Below are 18,022 nucleotides of genomic sequence, written 5' to 3' on the forward strand. Positions count from 1 at the left end.
CAGCGAAGCACCTCTGTTGAAAGGTGGCGTATGCTCCTCCTGGTGGTTCCCGCGTATTTCCTCCTTGATGCGTGTGAAGGATTAAGGGCCCATTCACACTTGACAGTTGAAGAGGTCGTGCGACCAATCAGCACTCGCCTGCGACTACATCGCAGCTCGACAACACCGATATTCACACTTGCAAGGACGACCTGCGGGTCGCTTTCTTGTTAGATTATCGTTTGAAATGAGAACTCTTGGGAATGACGCCGTTCGCGCGCTTTTGAGAGTTTCGTCTCCTTTGGCCGCGTCTCCTGCGCTCGCGCATGGACCCCGAAAGTGTTCTGGTTCGTCGATATTAGCAATGTACTGCGACGACCTGAGCGAAGAGGAGGATATAGCGGCAATGTGTACCGCGGCCTCACAAGCTGCTTGCCAAGCAGAAAAATGCGCTAGTATGTTGTTTGTTCGTGTTCATACCATGCTCTGGGAAGTAGAAGTTCAAAAATGAACCAATTTTGAGGGTCGTTGACCAATACCGAGCAGCTGGATACAAGCATGATTTCTTCTCATAGCCGCTTTGCTGCTGTTGCCCAATGCGGCTCGATCACCTGGCGTCTGCTTTCTCCGCTGCTGCAGGCGCCGCGGAAATCGAGCATATTTTTATGTTATCCTGAGAAAGGGTCCACAATAAAGCTGTGACGAGATTAGCATCTTGGTTACAGCGCTGGTCAGTTCCGAGGCGCCCTAGCTCAGCTGCGGCATCGATGTGAAACCAGCTAGGCTTAGCGACGACTAGGGCAGCGAAGGAGCAGATCGCGCAGTTCGTCGCCCGCAGCACCCGCGAGCGGCGTCGTTGCCGAAAGCTCGGCTCGCTCGCTGATTAGTTCAGCGGTTTTCGACTCGCAGTCGCACGGCTAGGAAATTGGTCAACGCGGCTGATTGCGACAGTCGCTTTTCGACCAAAACTGTCGCCCGACCTCTGCGACTCTCAAGTGTGAATGGGCCCTTAATAACAAAACGCTTCAATATTAGTACCCACGTGGTACGCTACGCATGCCACGATACATGGAGATTGTGAGCATGGGATTGCGGATGCTGTCAGTATATAAAGCCACCCTTCCGGTGGTCGCCGGATGTGATGTGTCCTCGCTAGGCGAAGCTTCGCTTGTGGAGACGGAGTGTAACACATTTCATACGCTACGGAAAATGGGAAACATTTTATGGCTAAGCAGTTCGGGACCCCTTCAGTGTCCCCTGCAGTGCAAGAAGCGAGGTTTGGCTTAGAGCACGCTGCAAAGGTGAGTGGAGACTTGGCGAACGACAAAGAATACTGTGGTTACACCAAAGTGTGCCAGGGCAGCGATCAGTGAATGTGCGCGTCAAGCGTGGAATTTTCATTAGGCGCTCATGCCACAGACTTGGATTTATTGAGCTTTGTACGCTATGTGGTAACGTCAAAACAAAGCCTAGTTAGCGATAAAAATCATGTTCCTTCGCAGCGGGCAGCAAGATGCCCAGCTCTAAGGGATGCATACATGACGCAAGCCAACAGTCACCGAAACCAAGGAGCATAGAGGATGTCTTTTTTTTATTCGTAGTTTTTTATCAGTGGGAGATTAATAAAAGCAGAAGAAAAAAACAGCCACACGCCGCCGGTGGGTTCCCTCAATGTTCGCTTACCGTACAGATAAATACCCCCGAAAGTAGAAGTTTGGACACCCGTCGCAGTAGCTCAGTTGGTAGAGCACCGGACGCGAAATTCGGAGGTCCTGGGTTCGGATCCCACCGGCGGCATTTGGTTGTTTTCCTTCTGCTTTTTTGAGCTCCCACTGATGAAAAGCTACAAATTAAAAAGAAAAGCCATTATCTGTGCTCCTTGGTTTCGTTGGCTCTTGGCTTCCGTCATGCATGCCATACGAGCACATATTTCCCCTTCACTTGTATGCTTAACATCTCTAGGCGGTGTAGAGAAATAGCTCTTTTGGCTATTGTGACTACCTCTGACTCTCAGCGCTGTGTGTGTCGCTTGTTCCTCGTTCGTCCTGCCCTGTGCTGTGTATTTTCTTCAATTGTGAATCTGTACTGACTATCATTCTGTATTTTTCTCGTTAAAACTTTTCCCGTTCCTCAGCCAGTGAAGAAATTTTTAAAGAAATTTTTCTTTATTCATTTTGTTTATTATCAAAATACCCTGCAGCACCCAAGAATTGTAGCAAGGCAGTGGGTAGAAGATTAAAGTGAAGAAAAGTATAATAAAATTAGATGAAAAAAGGGAAGGAGGACAAAGGAGCAATGTATCAAGGCCACTTGAACAGAAAAGTAAACAAGAACAACAGTATATTCAGTCTACAACTCTTGGTTTCAAATATTATGCTATAAAATACATCCCGATGAACACTCGCAACTTCAACCAGCAACTTAAGTAACTGCGAAATGAACGATTTAAACATATACTCCTAGGTGGCTCAGACGACTGTCGACAATATTAGTGTAGTTCAGTTCAAATACTAGAAAGTGTTATTTCAGTTGCATAACGAACTGTGCATATGTTTCTCTACCATAAATATGAAGGAGAAAAAGAAATGATTCCGGTAGAATTTCTCGGAGGACTCCGAATTGGATCGACGAGCCTCAATCTGGATTTTCGTTTTTTCTATACCGCGTTTAAAATGTGTTTGAATGGACCGCTGAGTGTTTCTGCAAAAAAAAAAAAATGCCGTGCTTTGACTTTTAAGATACTTATTCTGTCAACGAGCTGAATTTGAAGACACTGAGAGGTTTGGCCAGCCTGGCTCGCATTACTTTCGAGCCACCACAATACCGGTTGTCTTATGTATTTTCCACCTTTCTCTCAGGGCCATCGGCTGCTCGCCGGAGTTGTGCTCGACGCTCGCAACAAGGTTGACGTCTCCAAAGGTAACGGGCTCTTTCTGTTGAAATCTGGCCTTTCGCTCCCCGCTCCTCTCGCACTCCTAAGGGGCCCGCAATTCTGTTGCGGCAAAATGCCCGTACCCCGCCGTGGTGGCTCAGTGGTTAGGCGCCCGGCTACTGATGCGAAGTACCCGGGCTCGAACCCGACCGCGGCGTCCGCGCTTCGATGGAGGCGAAACGCAAGAGCAGCCGGTGTGCTGTACGATGTCAGTGCACGTTAAAGATCCCCAGGTGGTCGAAATTATTCCGGATCTCTCCACTACAGCACCACTTTCTTCCACTCCCTCCTTTATCCTTTCCCTTACGGCGCGGTTCAGGTGTCCAACGATATATGAGACAGATACTGCGCCATTTCCTTTCCCAAAAAAACCAATTATTATTATTATTATTATTATTATTAATTTTTTGTGTTGTTGGCACATTATCCAAGCTCAGGTTTGCAACGCCGCTTCCTGTGAAAATGTTATTCGATATTTAATGACAACGCAACTTAGCTGTGACCAAATCATCTGGGGCACAACGTCGCGAACAGGCAAAGCGAAAATATATATGTTGTAAACAAAATCGATGAGGGTTATTGTAAATATTTCATTATCAAACTTTGCTCTATCCGCTTATTCACGTCCCCGTCTAGCAACTATTTTTTACCTGTATGACCCCAGGCGATTGCTATTATAAAAAAAAATCTGCCCCACGTTGTCCCATAAGCCTCCCCCTCCCCCCCCCCACACACACACACCTAAAAAAACGGTTTTCCCGAGGGTGGTGAAATGGTCTGTATAGAGCGCGCCGTCACTCTTAGCAAAGATTAGTCCCGTGGGAGCAATAGCAGCCGTTAGTCCTCGTGAGCAGCGGCGAAAGGAGCAATCGCGACCGCTTGCGTGCCGTGTGCAGACTTCACTTTGCAAATACTTAGTCCTTGTCCTGAGAAGGACTAACTGAAGGACGAACGACAGAATCTGCGCCCTCTGCTTCGCAGTTACATCCCACACAAACATGGCGGCATCAATCAAAGCAGGACCCCTCGCTTCAGACTGATTTCGTCTTCGTCATTGTACCTGCCTTTTCAGTGCATTCACTGGAGACAAATGGGTCACCAGTCTTTTGCTTTCGTGTCATTTTGCCTATGACAAAACCTATAAGTGATAAATTGGCTTTGTTTTTCATTTACAGTGACGATTCTGCCGCTGCTAGTCTTAAGAGGTGAGTCGGTTTGTTGGCAAAAAGGGTTCCCGTCCCAACAAGCATATGACGCCAATAGTGTGAGCTTACCGTCGCGTCTCTGTACGTAAACGCTGAACTGAAAGAGGGATTGTGAGAAATGGCGCTAAATGCCGCAAAATACCCAGTGTTTACCGTATATATGCGTGTATACGGCAAGAGCGGCGGCGGATTTCGCTCGCTCTCGCCGCCGAATGCCCAAGTGTGAATGAGCCATAAGGCCAGTGAATGCACCGCCGCTGTCCGTCCCGGAGCGGATAGACTCGTTTGCGTGAGAAAAAGCTTTGTGGAACCGAAGGGACCGGGCAGCTCAGAAATAATAATAATAATAATAATAATAATAATAATAATAATAATAATAATAATAATAATAATAATAATAATAATAATAATAATAATAATAATAATAATAATAATAATAATATAATAATAATAATAGGTTTTCGGAGAAAGGAAACGACGCAGTATCTGTCTCATATATCGTCGGACACCTGATCCGCGCCGTAAGCGAAAGGAAAAAGGTTGGAGTGAAAGAAGAAAGGAAGAGAAAGGTGCCGTAGCGGAGGGCTCCGGAATAAATTCGTCCACCTTGGTATCTTTAACATGCACTGACATCGCACAGCACACGGGCGCCTTAGCGTTCTTCCTCCATAAAACGCTGCCGCCGCGGCCGGGATCGAGCCTGGGAACTCCGGATCAGTAGCCGAGTGCCCTAACCACTGAGCCACCGCGGCGGGTCAGCTGAGAAAGTGCATAAACAGTTACTACGAGCTTCAGTACGTGTCGAATGTGAGTTGAAATGGGCTCAGCGTTAAGCACGTATAAGTAGTTGCGTTTCGTTGCCGTTTGTTTACGAGCTTATCTGATACTGTATAAGTGCGAACGATACTCAGTGAAACAGAAAGCAGCAAATATTCTACTCTTCTATGCCGCTCGCTGCAAGCACCAAAAAACGAAGTGATCCACGGCTTCCTATATTTGTTTTCAGTAGGCGGCAATCTGCAGCGGCGAGTTGCTACAGATAAGACCACCTTATGCGCAAAAAACGAAAAGAAAACTAGGATTTTTGGTTATCAAGTACCGGCCGGAATGCATGCGTGGTTAAACACTTTTTTTTTTTGGCCAAAAAAGCGATTTAAAACCGCCCTGTGTATGCATTAAGGTTTACTTTAGCTTGTTGCAAAACAATATGATAGAGAAATCAGCATACTTTGCTGTGAACAGCGATACGTTTTATAAAACTCCGAGCGGTAAACCCAAGCAATGTGTTTGCTGTGTAAGGTAGGGCGGGGCAAAAAGAGACAAAAATTTCCAAAGTCATACCGTTTTTACTCTTTTATTTCAAAACCCGAAAACGTTGTACAGGAACCTTCCTTGGCATCTTAGCTAAGTGGTAATCAAAATTAAGTGAGCTTGCAACATCATAACTATGAATATTCATCAATAATAAAAAGTCACATTTGCCTCACTTTCTCCTGACCCACGGGGCAAAACGAGACATAAGGTGGGGCTAAACGAGACATTTTCGCAAATCCAAACAAAATCTGTTCTTGCAATCCGAGCACTTGAAGTACAGTCCATGGGGCCCTGCGCGCTCTTCGTGAGCCCACTCGTCACACATCGTGCATTGGGTCCACACGGAACGAGGCGCTGTGTTGCTTCGTAATTCTTTGCGCACGAGGCACTCCCAGTCACATTTGATGCTTGTTAATCGCTTCGCAGCACGTTTTCCTTTCAGGTCGATATCCTGGGATTGAACACTGCCACTAACAGCCCTTTCGTTCGGTTTTTCGTTTTCTTGAGGCCATACCTGACTCCTTGTGAGGTTTTGCTGAAACTAGCTTCGCCTTGTAAGGCGATGAGGTCAAAACGGTGCTGGGCTCCGACTTCCCTCTTTTTGCCTTTTCTATAGCAAGCACAGCAGAAAGAACTTGAAAGGTCGTGTCACTATGAGCAGGCTCTTCACTGTCTTCGGTAGAAGTAGCCGGGGAGCATTTAGGGTGGGATTCTTGGCGTTAACCGCAAGTCTGATGTCCCGCCGTGCTTCCCAATGGCGCTTCATCGATCACAGGATCATCCAGCGGCACGAGAGAAAATGGCCAAACTACACACTTCCGCAATCCATTGCTTATGTTACTGATGCTTCCTAATCGTTCAACAGCTTTGCTTAGCAGCTCACCTATATTCTCCATCGTGATGCGACTCCCAATGTTTCTCAGCAGCCACTCCCGGCATGCGTTGTTGTAAGCAGCTTTGAAGGCTTTGAAAAAGCTTACGCCTAGTGGCTGTAGCTTGTGTGTTTGATCAAATCTACTTCTTGCAAAGTACGTATGAACCATGTGTCTCCAGTCGTTCTGCTCGCCGTTGAAGGGCATCCTTAGGCACAGAGAAGGCTTTCGATGCAGCGTGAATAGAATGTTTTCGCTGGCGCACGCTTTCTACATTCTTCTTCTTATTGGCCTCGCTCTATGCAGCCCCCGTCTATTTCATTTCCACGTGCGGGCCATTCTTGAAAACGAGGCAAAAAACTCCGAGCTAGAGAATGCACTTTCATCAAGCAGAGACTGCAATTACTTGCTACGTGCGACGAACTGTTACGGTTTTCCCCTTCCATAAGCTCCCACTCAATCAATTTTACAGTTCTGAAGATAACCACAAAAGGAACTGTAATTGTTTCCGCAGCTAGCCAATGAGATAGAGTAACAACACGATTGCATACCTTGTCGCAGTTGTTCACGGCTACGCTACTGAACAGGTCCAAAGAAACAGGACCTCCAAGTTTCGCACCTTTTTGGCGGGACAGCCGCTCCACGAAAGTCGCTCCAGAATTTTTTTCCGGGAGTGGGCAACTCAAGATTCCCGCCGTTTTTAACTTAAATTTAGTGGACGCTTAGCGGCACCTACTGATGGTTTAAGAAACCTACTTACTTTAAAAGGTTTTGCTCTAGACGCCGCTAGACGAGACATGTCTCACTTTGCCCCATGTCTCATTTTACCCCGCTCTACCCTATATAAGGCGTTCATTATCTGCTCCGGACCGCCTGCTGTTGTATCCTAGTAATAACCGTGCTCGGTTCCCAATCCAAAGGTTGCGGGCCCGAATCCTTGTATTTACATGTGTGTTTGTTTCCTTTCATGTTGTTATATCTAATGAGTGCTGACGCTCAAACTATCTAAATTACACTGGAAATGACGCTTCGCTTGCATTTTTTATTTAAACGGCTGCTTGGGGGCGAACTGTTGTACCCCTTTTCAAGGGGATCAACAGTTGAATCTGTTGCAGTTGCTCCCGAGAAGGAATAATGGTTGTGGCAATTTGGTTTGTCCTCAAAGAGACTAACCTCTCGCCCCGTTTTCGTCACATTCATTGCGCCTGCAGGCAGGCGGGTACACACCACATGGCGTCCACAGTACAATTGCCTCTCTCACCCTTCCACTGGGCACGCACCGCCATTGGTCAGGCGAGGAGAGCGGTTTCCAGAACCGCTTCTCTCCGACACGCCGTCGTCGCGCGCGAGTGGACAGTCCAGCACTTAGCATGCTCAAGGCTACGTGCTCTCCGTTGGCAATCGGGGGTTGTTTCTCCAAGCTTCTCTTTGAGACACCCGCTGGCTGTATGCCCTTACGCGTGTCCGACACGTATGTGTACAAACGAGATGCGCTCATAGGAAACTCCATTGTATAACACCGACTGTGTTCACGAGCCCAGCCTTGCTTCGCAGGAACCGGCCGCTACTGCGAATGGACGCACAAGACGGTGGATAAGAGCGATGAATCCAGTACCTGGGAGGATTTCAAGCAGTCGTTGAACCTGCAGTGCGACGTCGGCCAACCGGGAACATTCACCTGGACCCTCGACAAGGACACGCCAGACGTTGTCTACTACCAGGTACTGCCCCTTGCCGTGACGTGTCTCCTAGGACGTCGATTGCGAAATGCTGCTGTCTTTTTCAGTGTTTCACGCACTACTACCTCGGCTGGAAGATCATGGTGACTGACCCGGACCAGCCGGAACGCGGCCGGGGCAAAGACCGCATGGAGAGCGGCCGGGGGGAGGACCGGATGGAGAGCGGCGCCGGCCCCACGACGGCACTGCTGCCGCTGCTTCTGCTCGGGGTCATCGTCTCAAAGGCGGCCTGACCTTTTCCTCATTAGGCCCGTTAGAATTTGTGCGCGTGTGTTCCGTCTTGTTTTGCATATTCAAGGAGGACAATCCGAGATGGAGGCCCTTGTGAGGAGCACTCTACAACGCGAACATTTTCTTCTTCGTCGCGTGCAAAGCTTGTGTCGTGAACCCCGGATTGTTTCATCGGATTCGAGAGAAGATTGTGGACGAGACACATTCATTCAAGCGCATCGTAGGTTAAAACGCCGCAGCAGGCTGTGGACGCCTGCTGAATGCCTCTCGTCTTATAAACAAAGCCCGACGTTCTTGTTACAGTTTGGTTTTTTTAGCATACATGGAACAGCATATTACAGATACCAGGGGTCCAGCGACGCCATTGCGCAGACGCAGTTTCTGCCGGCGTAGTGGTTGCTTACTGCAATCGAACCACCTTCAGCCGCACGGGCACGCTGAGTCATCGGCGCTTCAACTTGGAACATGCGCCTTGTCTGCTTCTTCAGACACGGACTAAGGCTACATCTGCGATTGCTGTTACTATCATTACAAGTTATATTGGCGAATCAAGGTGGCCACTTGGTGCAGCCACTAGACTTATGTAGTGCTACGCTTGTGGTGTGAAGTCATTTCGCTTTATCGTTTCTTGTGCGGGTGGAGTCCTTACCGATTGGCTAATGCAAATTGCTATATTTCAACGAAATCGACCCTGAAATGCATTGTTTGTTACAGGAAACCGATTCTAGTCGGATACCACTCACGGACGAAGTGCATGTGAGGGAACCCTTTTATCCAATGGCATCGACCGACTTTCCCCCCTCGATCGATTCTTCCCCTTCACCGATCTCCTTGGACCTGCTAGCGTGAAATCGCAGGGGGTAGCAGATGGAAGGGGAATAGACTCGGCTTGATAGGGTAGACCACCGTGTCGTGAAAATCGGTCGACGCCATTGACTGGAGGATATCGTCTGAATGGCTGGTAGTGCACATTTTTCCATTCACGAAGAAAACTAAGAAATTTCCACTGGAATTGCAATGTTTGTGGCAACCAACGCAAGTATATATATATATATATATATATATATATATATATATATATATATATATATATATATATATATATATATATATATATATATATATATATATATATATATATATATATATATATATATATATATATATATATTGTATTGACAACATATACGGAAATACAAGAAAATAAAATATCACAAATACTGAAACAATGACTTGCTAAATGGTGCGCTTAGTTTCTCTTGCTTTGGTATCATCAACAAGATTGCTAACACTGCCTAAACGAGAGATTATAAGCAATATTACTTTCTTGCAGACCTATTTCCATATTTATCTTGTAAATAATGAAAAGCAGCGGTGACAATGGACAACCCTGTCTTAGTCTTTGTCTACCTCAAATGTTGTCGCACTCCCTATTCATCCCCATGCAATTTCAAAATTATTATCTCGGTACATTTTCCTAATCAATTCTGTTATCTCATAAACAATGCCTTCATATATGAGTGTGCTTCACAGGAGCTCCCTGTTTACGTTGTCGTACGTCCCGCTTATGTCCAGGAAGGCCAAATACAGAGGATCCCCCCCCCCTATTATATAGCTGTGGATACACAGTGAGCAAGCACGAACAAGACATCGTCAAGCGCCTACCATTTCTGAAGCCGCTCTGAAGTTAGAACGTTTTCACTTTATATTCATGTTTGAATTTTTAACTTCCCTCCCTGCATTGCCAGCTTCTAATTAACCGAACTCATCGTAATAGGTCTGATGGGTTACATATTGGCGCTATCTTCTTTCCCTTTACTGATAAAATACATTGCACTCTTTCGCCAGCTGTCAAGAATTTGCCCTTTTGGTATGACTGCTTCCAGTGCTTTTGCAACGCTTCCTTGCTGTTTGGACTAATATCGCTTATTAGATTTATTTGTGTTTCGTCTTTCATTGTGGTGGTACATTTAGAATATTCCCCCTCGCCTTTTCACGGGCTAATTTTCTGCAATTCTAACCCCTTTCTGTTGCGCTGTCCCGTGCCGCATCTCCACTCAGGGAGATTACCCTATCGTCCCTCCTAAATGACTCAGTTACAACGAATTAAATGCATTTCATAGCGTCGTCCCACTCTAGACAGTTTAGCTCAGCATCTTGAATCTGTTCCAGCTTTCTTTGATTCGTTTTACAAGGAGAGCTTATATGTTTCCAGAATTTTCTCGGCACCCCTTCAGTTGCATAGCGATCTTCAGCCATTCAGCGATCAAAGGACTGCTTTATTTTACCTTGGACGAGAGAAAGTACTTTCAATTATTTTTATCAATAAGATTCACATTTTTTCTCCATTTCATTCTGAAAAAGTTCTTCTCTGCCTCTCTGTGTTCTCTCGAAGCCACCCGCCGTTGTTCGGTGGCCTCCCTAATTTCCTCATTCTGCCAGCCTTGTGGCTTCTTGTCTCCTTTCCAGCGATTTGCCACTTTTCCTTGTTTCATTTTGTGACCGATGAGTTGTTCTGATTAAAATCCCACTTTTCCATAGGGATTTTGTCTATTGCTTCCTCAACGCCTGCTGCTATGAACGCTATTTATTCGTCGTTTAAATTTGCGTTTATTTTTTGTGTTTCCTGAATTTTTTTCTTTTGACCGGGTGTCCCGTCTGCAGATTAATTCTTTTACGATCACTTCCCAAACTGCACTCCCCCTCCTCGTCTATTTCTGTGTTGGCAAGCTTGCTCTAGACTGCCTGCTACATTACGCAGTTCTAAATAGTCTTCTGGCCCTTCTGTAAATCCTATACTATTTGTCCTTCATATTTAGGTTCTCTATTTACAACAATCACTCAGTCGCGCTGCTCATAAAGTTCTAGCCTCAACCCTCCTTTACGATCCGTCTATGCATTCAGATTATCGATGTGGCCATTCTTACTTTGTTATGCCCCGATCAGGGAGTTCGGAACAAGAGGAAGGGAGGGGATGGAGGAGGGCGGCGGCAGTCGCTCCCTCGACATTTCTCCAGAGGGTGCAACTCCCCTACCCCTCTCGCCAGTCACGAACTGTTTGCGCCCACATCAGATTTTTGACCAACGCTTCAATTCTAGAGCGTTATTTATGTAAAGCACAGGGAAAGACAATGTGGCTGAGCTATCTAGCTTCGTAGCTAGAACTAAAGCTTTTCGAGTAATATGCATGCCAGCCAAAGTCGTTGATTGACTTCTTGGCCATGGTTAGCATAACTGATAGAGACTATGCGGTAACTTCGTTAATGCAGTGAATAACTATACTGTTTGCACATCTTCCTAAAGCTGCCCACTTAATTTTATACTTTATATGCATGAAACTAACCCACCTTTCAATATTGCAGAACGAGACAAAAATGTGGAAAGAAATTAACAATTATTTGAATTTTTGAAAACAAAAAACATGGAATAAACTCATAAACAAACTCGAAGTCGTCCCCCCACTCTAAAAAAATGTTCTGTAGCCTCTGCGGCCAATACCATTATATCGGCATCGTCTTCCAACTCTTTTCTATCATAATTAGGACATTTTAATACTCTTTATTTCTAGGCCAGCAGGCCAGCCTTCCGGAACCCTGCAGTTATGGTTGCCACTCTAACAGCACTCCAGGCCTCATGGACCCACTTCGCAACTTCGCTCTAAGAAGCGCGCCTCATGCGTCCAGTTGCGGTGTAGCTGTGCTCGCCTTCCGTCATCCACGCCTCCCAAATACGTCGCAAAACAGCTTTAAAGCTGCGGTTGACGGAAATATCCAAAGGCTGTAGAACCTTCGCCAAACCACCGGGTATTATTGTAGGGGTACAGTTCTTCGCCTTGATTTGCCTCTGTGTCAAGTCAGTAATGTGCGCCCGCATGCTATCCATAACTAGAAGGCCTTTCCGGGAGTGAAAAAATCCATCCGGGCGCTTCGAAAAGCACTTTTCGAGCCAAACTCCCATCATTTGCTCATCCATCCAGCCCTTCTGGTTAGTTGTGACAATAACACCAGGCGGAAAGCTTTCTTTTGGCATCGTTTTCCTTTTAAAAATTATCATCGGCGGCAGCTTTGTTCCGTCAGCACAGCACGCAAGTACGACAGTGAAGTGAGACTTTTCGTGCCCAGTTGTTCGTACTGTGACAGTCTTATCACCTTTATGAGCGACACTTTTTGACATAGGGATGTCAAATGTTAGAGGCACTTCGTCCATGTTTACGATGTGGCTGTCGATGATGTTATTATTTTCAAATTCCTTCTTCACAAATTCATGGAACTTCTCCACTTTCTCTCCGAAATCGTCTGGTAGTTGTTGAGGCATTGTCGTTCGCGCTCTTATTGACAAGGCTTTGCACTGCATAAATCTATAGCACCATGACGGCCCACCAACAAAATCAGCGGCACCGATTTCACTCGCCAAAGTGCGTGCTTTCAAGCGCAACTGGACGGTTGACAGAGCCCTACCTTGAGCCCGTTGTTCAAGAGCCCACTTGAGGAGCCGGTCTTCAAGTTTAGGCCACCGCGCCTTCTTCCCGCGGTCAGCCTTCTTTCCGCTCTTCATCGCCTGCAGTTTGGCGGACGACTGTCGCCACGTGCGAATCATCTTCTCGGTGACGTCGAAATGGCGGCCCGCAGCCCGATTTTCGTTTTCGGTAGCATACTCGACCGCAGATAATTTGAACTTTGCGGTGTAGCTCTTGCGCAACTTCGGTGGCATACTGTAGTAAGACCGAGCACGACAGGTGTAGGTAGTGGAAAACACACGCCGAAGTCACCAACACAGACGTAATACGTACACGGTTGCGAAGTTGCAAAGAATGACTAAAAAAGAACGCCGGCTTGGCTTGTCTTGACAATGTCGAGAAGCGCGACTGTCGCCATCTTTGGGAATTTCACATTACTTTTGCTTGCGCCTCCGAAACGACCGCGTGTTTGCGATTCTGGAAGTCGTCATCCCCGCCGTTTCATGATAAAGTTCACCTAAAAAAAGTTGCGCACGGCGGTCCCCGTATTGAAGTATTAACCGTGCTACTACCGCATTATTGGTAGTGATATTTTTTCGGTGAAAAAACCTTGAGCATGAACCTGAGTAATTTCTGAACCCGCAAAAAAAACGAAAAATTCGCATATAAGACGCACCCTTGTAGAGGACGCACCAGCAAGATTTTTGGAAAAAAAACGCGTCTTATACACCGGAAAATACGATACATATACATAAAAGACACGTCATCACCTGTGCTAACAGTACCGTTGCCTCAGAAACAAGAGTTTTTTATCACATAGAAAGAAAGAGGGAGTGCTTAGACATGTTTCGCCCGAAGCATTTATCCTTTCAGCTTCAATTATTAATCGTGTGGTCATGTCGCTACTTTTTGCTAGCACAGCAGTTTTTTCAAAAATTGGTTTGCACATTTTATTTCTGGCCTGAAATTGTCCTCGATACCCAGACATGCTCTTTTCAAATTAAGTTAAATCTCTGCCAGTTTATTTGTTGATGTGTCAGCGTTCTTTCTTCTCCGTTGTTGTTCTGTTACACCTCTCCCAGAAACAGCCATCGACAAAAGGTGGGTCTTCTAGATCCCCGAGATGTGTCTCGCACGAAGCGCGAACGCCAATTTCTTCTTCCTTTGACTGCTGTTGTATTTCTAGCCATTTCGCGCTCTTTCAGCTTTCTTGCTTTCACAAAGTGAACAAGGGAGGGGAAAGCCTCAGGACGCTTGCCAACGTTTCGCCAAGATGACTGTCTGGGCAAAACGTTCTCATTTGCGGAGTTTAAAAACGGCCTTCACTCTGGGGAGGAATGCCCGGTGAGGGGAACGAGGGTGTGAAGTGGGAATGGAGTTAGGATGGGGAGGGTGAATCTTGTCCAGGCATGAAGGCTGTTAAACATGATTGACCGGTTGACCTGCAAAACTGCGAAAACAAAGAGGCCAGCTGAGCAGAAAGGAATCCGGGGCTGTGGAATGCGGACAGGCTAAGACCAACACTTGCTGTTGGGCTAGTTAGTTCATTATAAATTTGAACGGCGCAAAGAAAAAAAACACAGGAAGACACAGAGGCGTTCTTTCTGTCTCTGTGTCTTCCGACATGTGTTTGTTCCTTTGCGCCATTCAACATTATGACTTACAAGTCCTCTTTTCGAAATATTGGAAAGCACCGAGAGGCTTTCTCTTCTCTTGTTCACTTTGTGAGTGTCAAGAAACCTTCTGACTACCCTCTCTCTACCTAGCCCTCGTGTATGATCCCGTAAATGGTCTTGGTATTAAATTTATTTTTGTGCCTTAACACTATATACTTCCGTTTTTATTTCACTTTATTCTTCGCCTCTTCCTATTCCTACGCCCGCAGTCCACGTCAACCCCCTAAAAAAGCTATCGCATGGCTCGCCAGCCCCCAGCAGATTTCTGCTTGCATCCTTCCACTGAAACGGATGCCATCTCGTCCACAACTGCCAACGCCTGCTAGCCGCACTTCCCTGTTGATTTCAGCCACTTCGAAGTCCTTCTCTTGGCCCAACTTCCTGATCTCCCGATTAACAGTTACCACGTCCCTCTTGACATCTCTGTTCCGTCCAAGGACTTCCGGTGCCGACGATCTGCACTTGCGGCGTTATGCCTGCATGTCCTAGCTCCTTGCGCTAATCGTTCCGCTACTGGTGCTGCGTGGCCATTCAGAACAACATATATTCTTGCCAATACTATTACCAAATTACGCAATGCAACACTGTATGACTATTTGTCTCTTTTGTGTGTAGCCCCGCGTTCACGTCCTCCCCAGGAAAATATCGACTTGCAGTCGCCCTTTGCCTGCTTCATTAAAGTTCCGGCATACCTTTTCATGTTGGAGTCACCAGCGATAAGCACCTGCGTTCTCACTTCCTTTCTCCCAACTTCACTATCTGCTAGTTGTTATCACTCTGGCGCTTTCGCCCTGTCGTCCTGTCGGCTCTGACCATGACCTCCTTTCTGGGTTTTACATTCCTTCATTCCACACTTCCAGATTTCTTACCTAAGAATAGCCGTTCCTGTTTATGCACAGCGCAATGGACGAGAACGAAGAGGACAGACACAGTACTCGTTCGTTGGACTGGATGGAAACACAATACACCAACTAGCCCGCACATCAACTCTTGGTACTATTTCTGTTCAAGCCTTCCTGATCTACTTGGTTTGTCTGCGCGCCCGTGCGGGTCCGATCCACGTGGCCTGTCAGCGATTATCGCTTACAGTGGCTGTAGCAGCCACTTTTCTCTCCATTTCTGTCAACCATTCAGCTTTTCCGCAGTCTCCCCTCCATCGGTTCTTCCAGGGCATTCCCTACTAGTGACGATAGTGCGCCGTTTTCTTCGAAAACCTTGTCCAGTCGTGTACTTTTCGCATGAAATCCGCGCCTTCCACCTTATCAAACCTCTCCAAATTCACAAACACCTCACAGTCACTACACCTAACCTGCTTTCCTTTAACATATATCTAAGCACCACTTGAGTATTCACCAGAAAAATTATTCCAATAAGTACAAAATCAAACGCCACTTGCAAACACATGTTGAAATCAATCCTTTCTATTACAGACGCTGAGTCCCACCTGGAAAAGAAATAACTAACTTTAGGTCACCAAATTTTTCGCTTTAGTTTCAGCAAAACTAAATTGCGATTCTTACAAGCTTAAATTTAGACACACGAATATGCCCTGAAAGTCTTAGCAGCCGGTTCAATAACCTGGCCGCATGACTGGCTTGCGCGTCTCGTCTATATAATGTATACGCTGTTAGCGCTCTTCTCTGTAGCCGAGACATCGGAACACGAGCGTGGGAGCAAGGTCCTGGCACAACGGTCGCGAGACCGGCGTATACGACTTTACTCGAGGATCCTGGAAAGCGGCGCCGCCTGCATCTCTCAGGAAACAACGGCTGCGCAAGGGTGTTTTTCATCTTGGGCCGCAGTGACGTAACATGAAGGCGTTGTTCGTATCAACAGCTCTATCCCAGTGCAGCGGAAATGAATGGGAACGCATTTACGACGCGGGTTATCTTTCAGGACGCGTGCTCGGAATTTTTTGGGGAGAGGAAATGGCGCAGTATCTGTCTCAAATATCGGTGGACACCTGAAGCGCACCGTAAATGAACATTAGAAAAATGTTTTTGGGAAAAGAAACTGGGGCGGTATCTGACTAAAATCTCGGTGGACATCTGAACTGCGCTGTAAGGAAGGGATGAAGGAGGGAGGGAAAAAGAAAGAGGTGCCGTAGTGGAGGGCTCCGGAAATATTTCGACCACCTGGGGATCTTTAACATGCACCGACATAGCACAGCTCATGGGCGCCTTTGCGTTCCGCCTCCATCGAAACGCGGGCGCCGCGCTCGTGTTCGAACTCAAATAGTCCAGATCAGAAACCAAGTGCTCCAAGCGCTGAGCCACCGCGGAGGGTGTGCGCAAAATTATTCAGGAGATCTCCAAATCGGCACCTCTCCCCCCTTTGCTGGAACGCCGACTGCGCTCGGAGCGAGCGGACGCATCTTATATGCGGTCTGCGATTTTCCGGCGATTTCACCAGTTTCCGGCTATTTACAGCCACCAATTTTTCACAGGACGGCCCGCCACCCATCCGGCGTCACCTGTGGGACTTTTAACTACTTTCAGGCGAGTGTCTTCAACTTTACGGCCGATTTGCGGCCACGCCCGCCCGCGGGAGCTAGGCCTAACGGCTCAGCACGCCTAGTGCGTGCTCTGCTCCCACCTGCGGCGGCGACGCCCGCTTCGCCTCGACGGCGTTTCCCTGCATTTAAAGATGCAGTACACAGTCACCGGCACGGATGTTACCGCCGCGGAGCTGGCCGATGGCACTTGGACGGCGCTCGAAATGCAACGCCGCTACAGACGCCCGCCACCACCGGCAACGCCGCCGGCCAACACCCAAACGCCTGCAGCCACCACTGTCCTGTCAGACCAACGACCCCGCGGCCGTCCACCACCGCCGACTAAAAAACGACCACTTCCTCGCCTGCCTACAGAGGACTACAAAATCGTCTTCCGACCGCAAGGTACCGTCGACCTCAACGCAGTCGGCCCGGCCAAATTGGCGATGGCCATCTACAACGCCGCCAAGATCGACGGCCGCCTTGCAATCACCGCCGGCCAAGTCCGCATCCACCCCACAAACAACACTGTTACCATCAGCACACCGGAAAAAGAACGGGCGTTCCTGTATGCTAAAATACAAACGTTAACCATTGACTCCAATGCCATCCGGGTAGCCACGTAGGCCCCAGCCCCCGATGACTCCGTTCGAGGAATCATATACAGAGCCTACAGTCACGAGACCGACTCTGAGATCCTCGCTGAGCTCCAAGCTCGAAACCCTGATCTCCCCGTAGTCGCCGCACGCCGCATGGGCCGCACACGACATTTCGTGGTGACTATCGCCAATGCCAAGCTACCCCGCTACGTGAGGTATCTCGGCTTCATTTTTGAGGTGTACCCCTACAAACGCCGTCCGGAGGCATGCTTCAACTGCCGGAAGCTAGGCCACAGGGCGGATGTGTGCCCCCACCCGCGACAACCGACCTGCCGACGCTGTGGCGCAGCCCATGACCCTCCTCCAGCTGGCCAACCGCCCACGTGCCAAGCCTCATGCATCGTCTGCAAAGGTGCCCACCCTACAGGCAGCAGAAGCTGCAAATACCGGTTCACGTCCTCCACTCGGCCCAAGTCTTCCCCGTCGGTCACTGACACCGATACCGGCTCCAACTTGGCAAACCCC

General features: G+C 47.7%; 1 protein-coding gene across 1 annotated transcript; it reads left to right on the forward strand.

Annotated features, from left to right (window-relative positions):
* The first annotated feature begins 2,813 nt into the window (after window positions 1-2,813).
* Window positions 2,814-8,344, forward strand: LOC144124877 (protein Skeletor, isoforms B/C-like). Its single transcript, XM_077657841.1, has 3 exons — window positions 2,814-2,898; window positions 7,857-8,023; window positions 8,089-8,344. Exons 1-3 carry the CDS (start codon window positions 2,814-2,816, stop codon window positions 8,272-8,274), a joined length of 438 nt encoding a protein of 145 aa, XP_077513967.1. The 3' UTR covers window positions 8,275-8,344.
* Window positions 8,345-18,022: the final 9,678 nt, after the last annotated feature.

Source organism: Amblyomma americanum, chromosome 1 (assembly GCF_052857255.1).
Source record: "Amblyomma americanum isolate KBUSLIRL-KWMA chromosome 1, ASM5285725v1, whole genome shotgun sequence".
Lineage (NCBI taxonomy): Eukaryota > Metazoa > Arthropoda > Arachnida > Ixodida > Ixodidae > Amblyomma > Amblyomma americanum.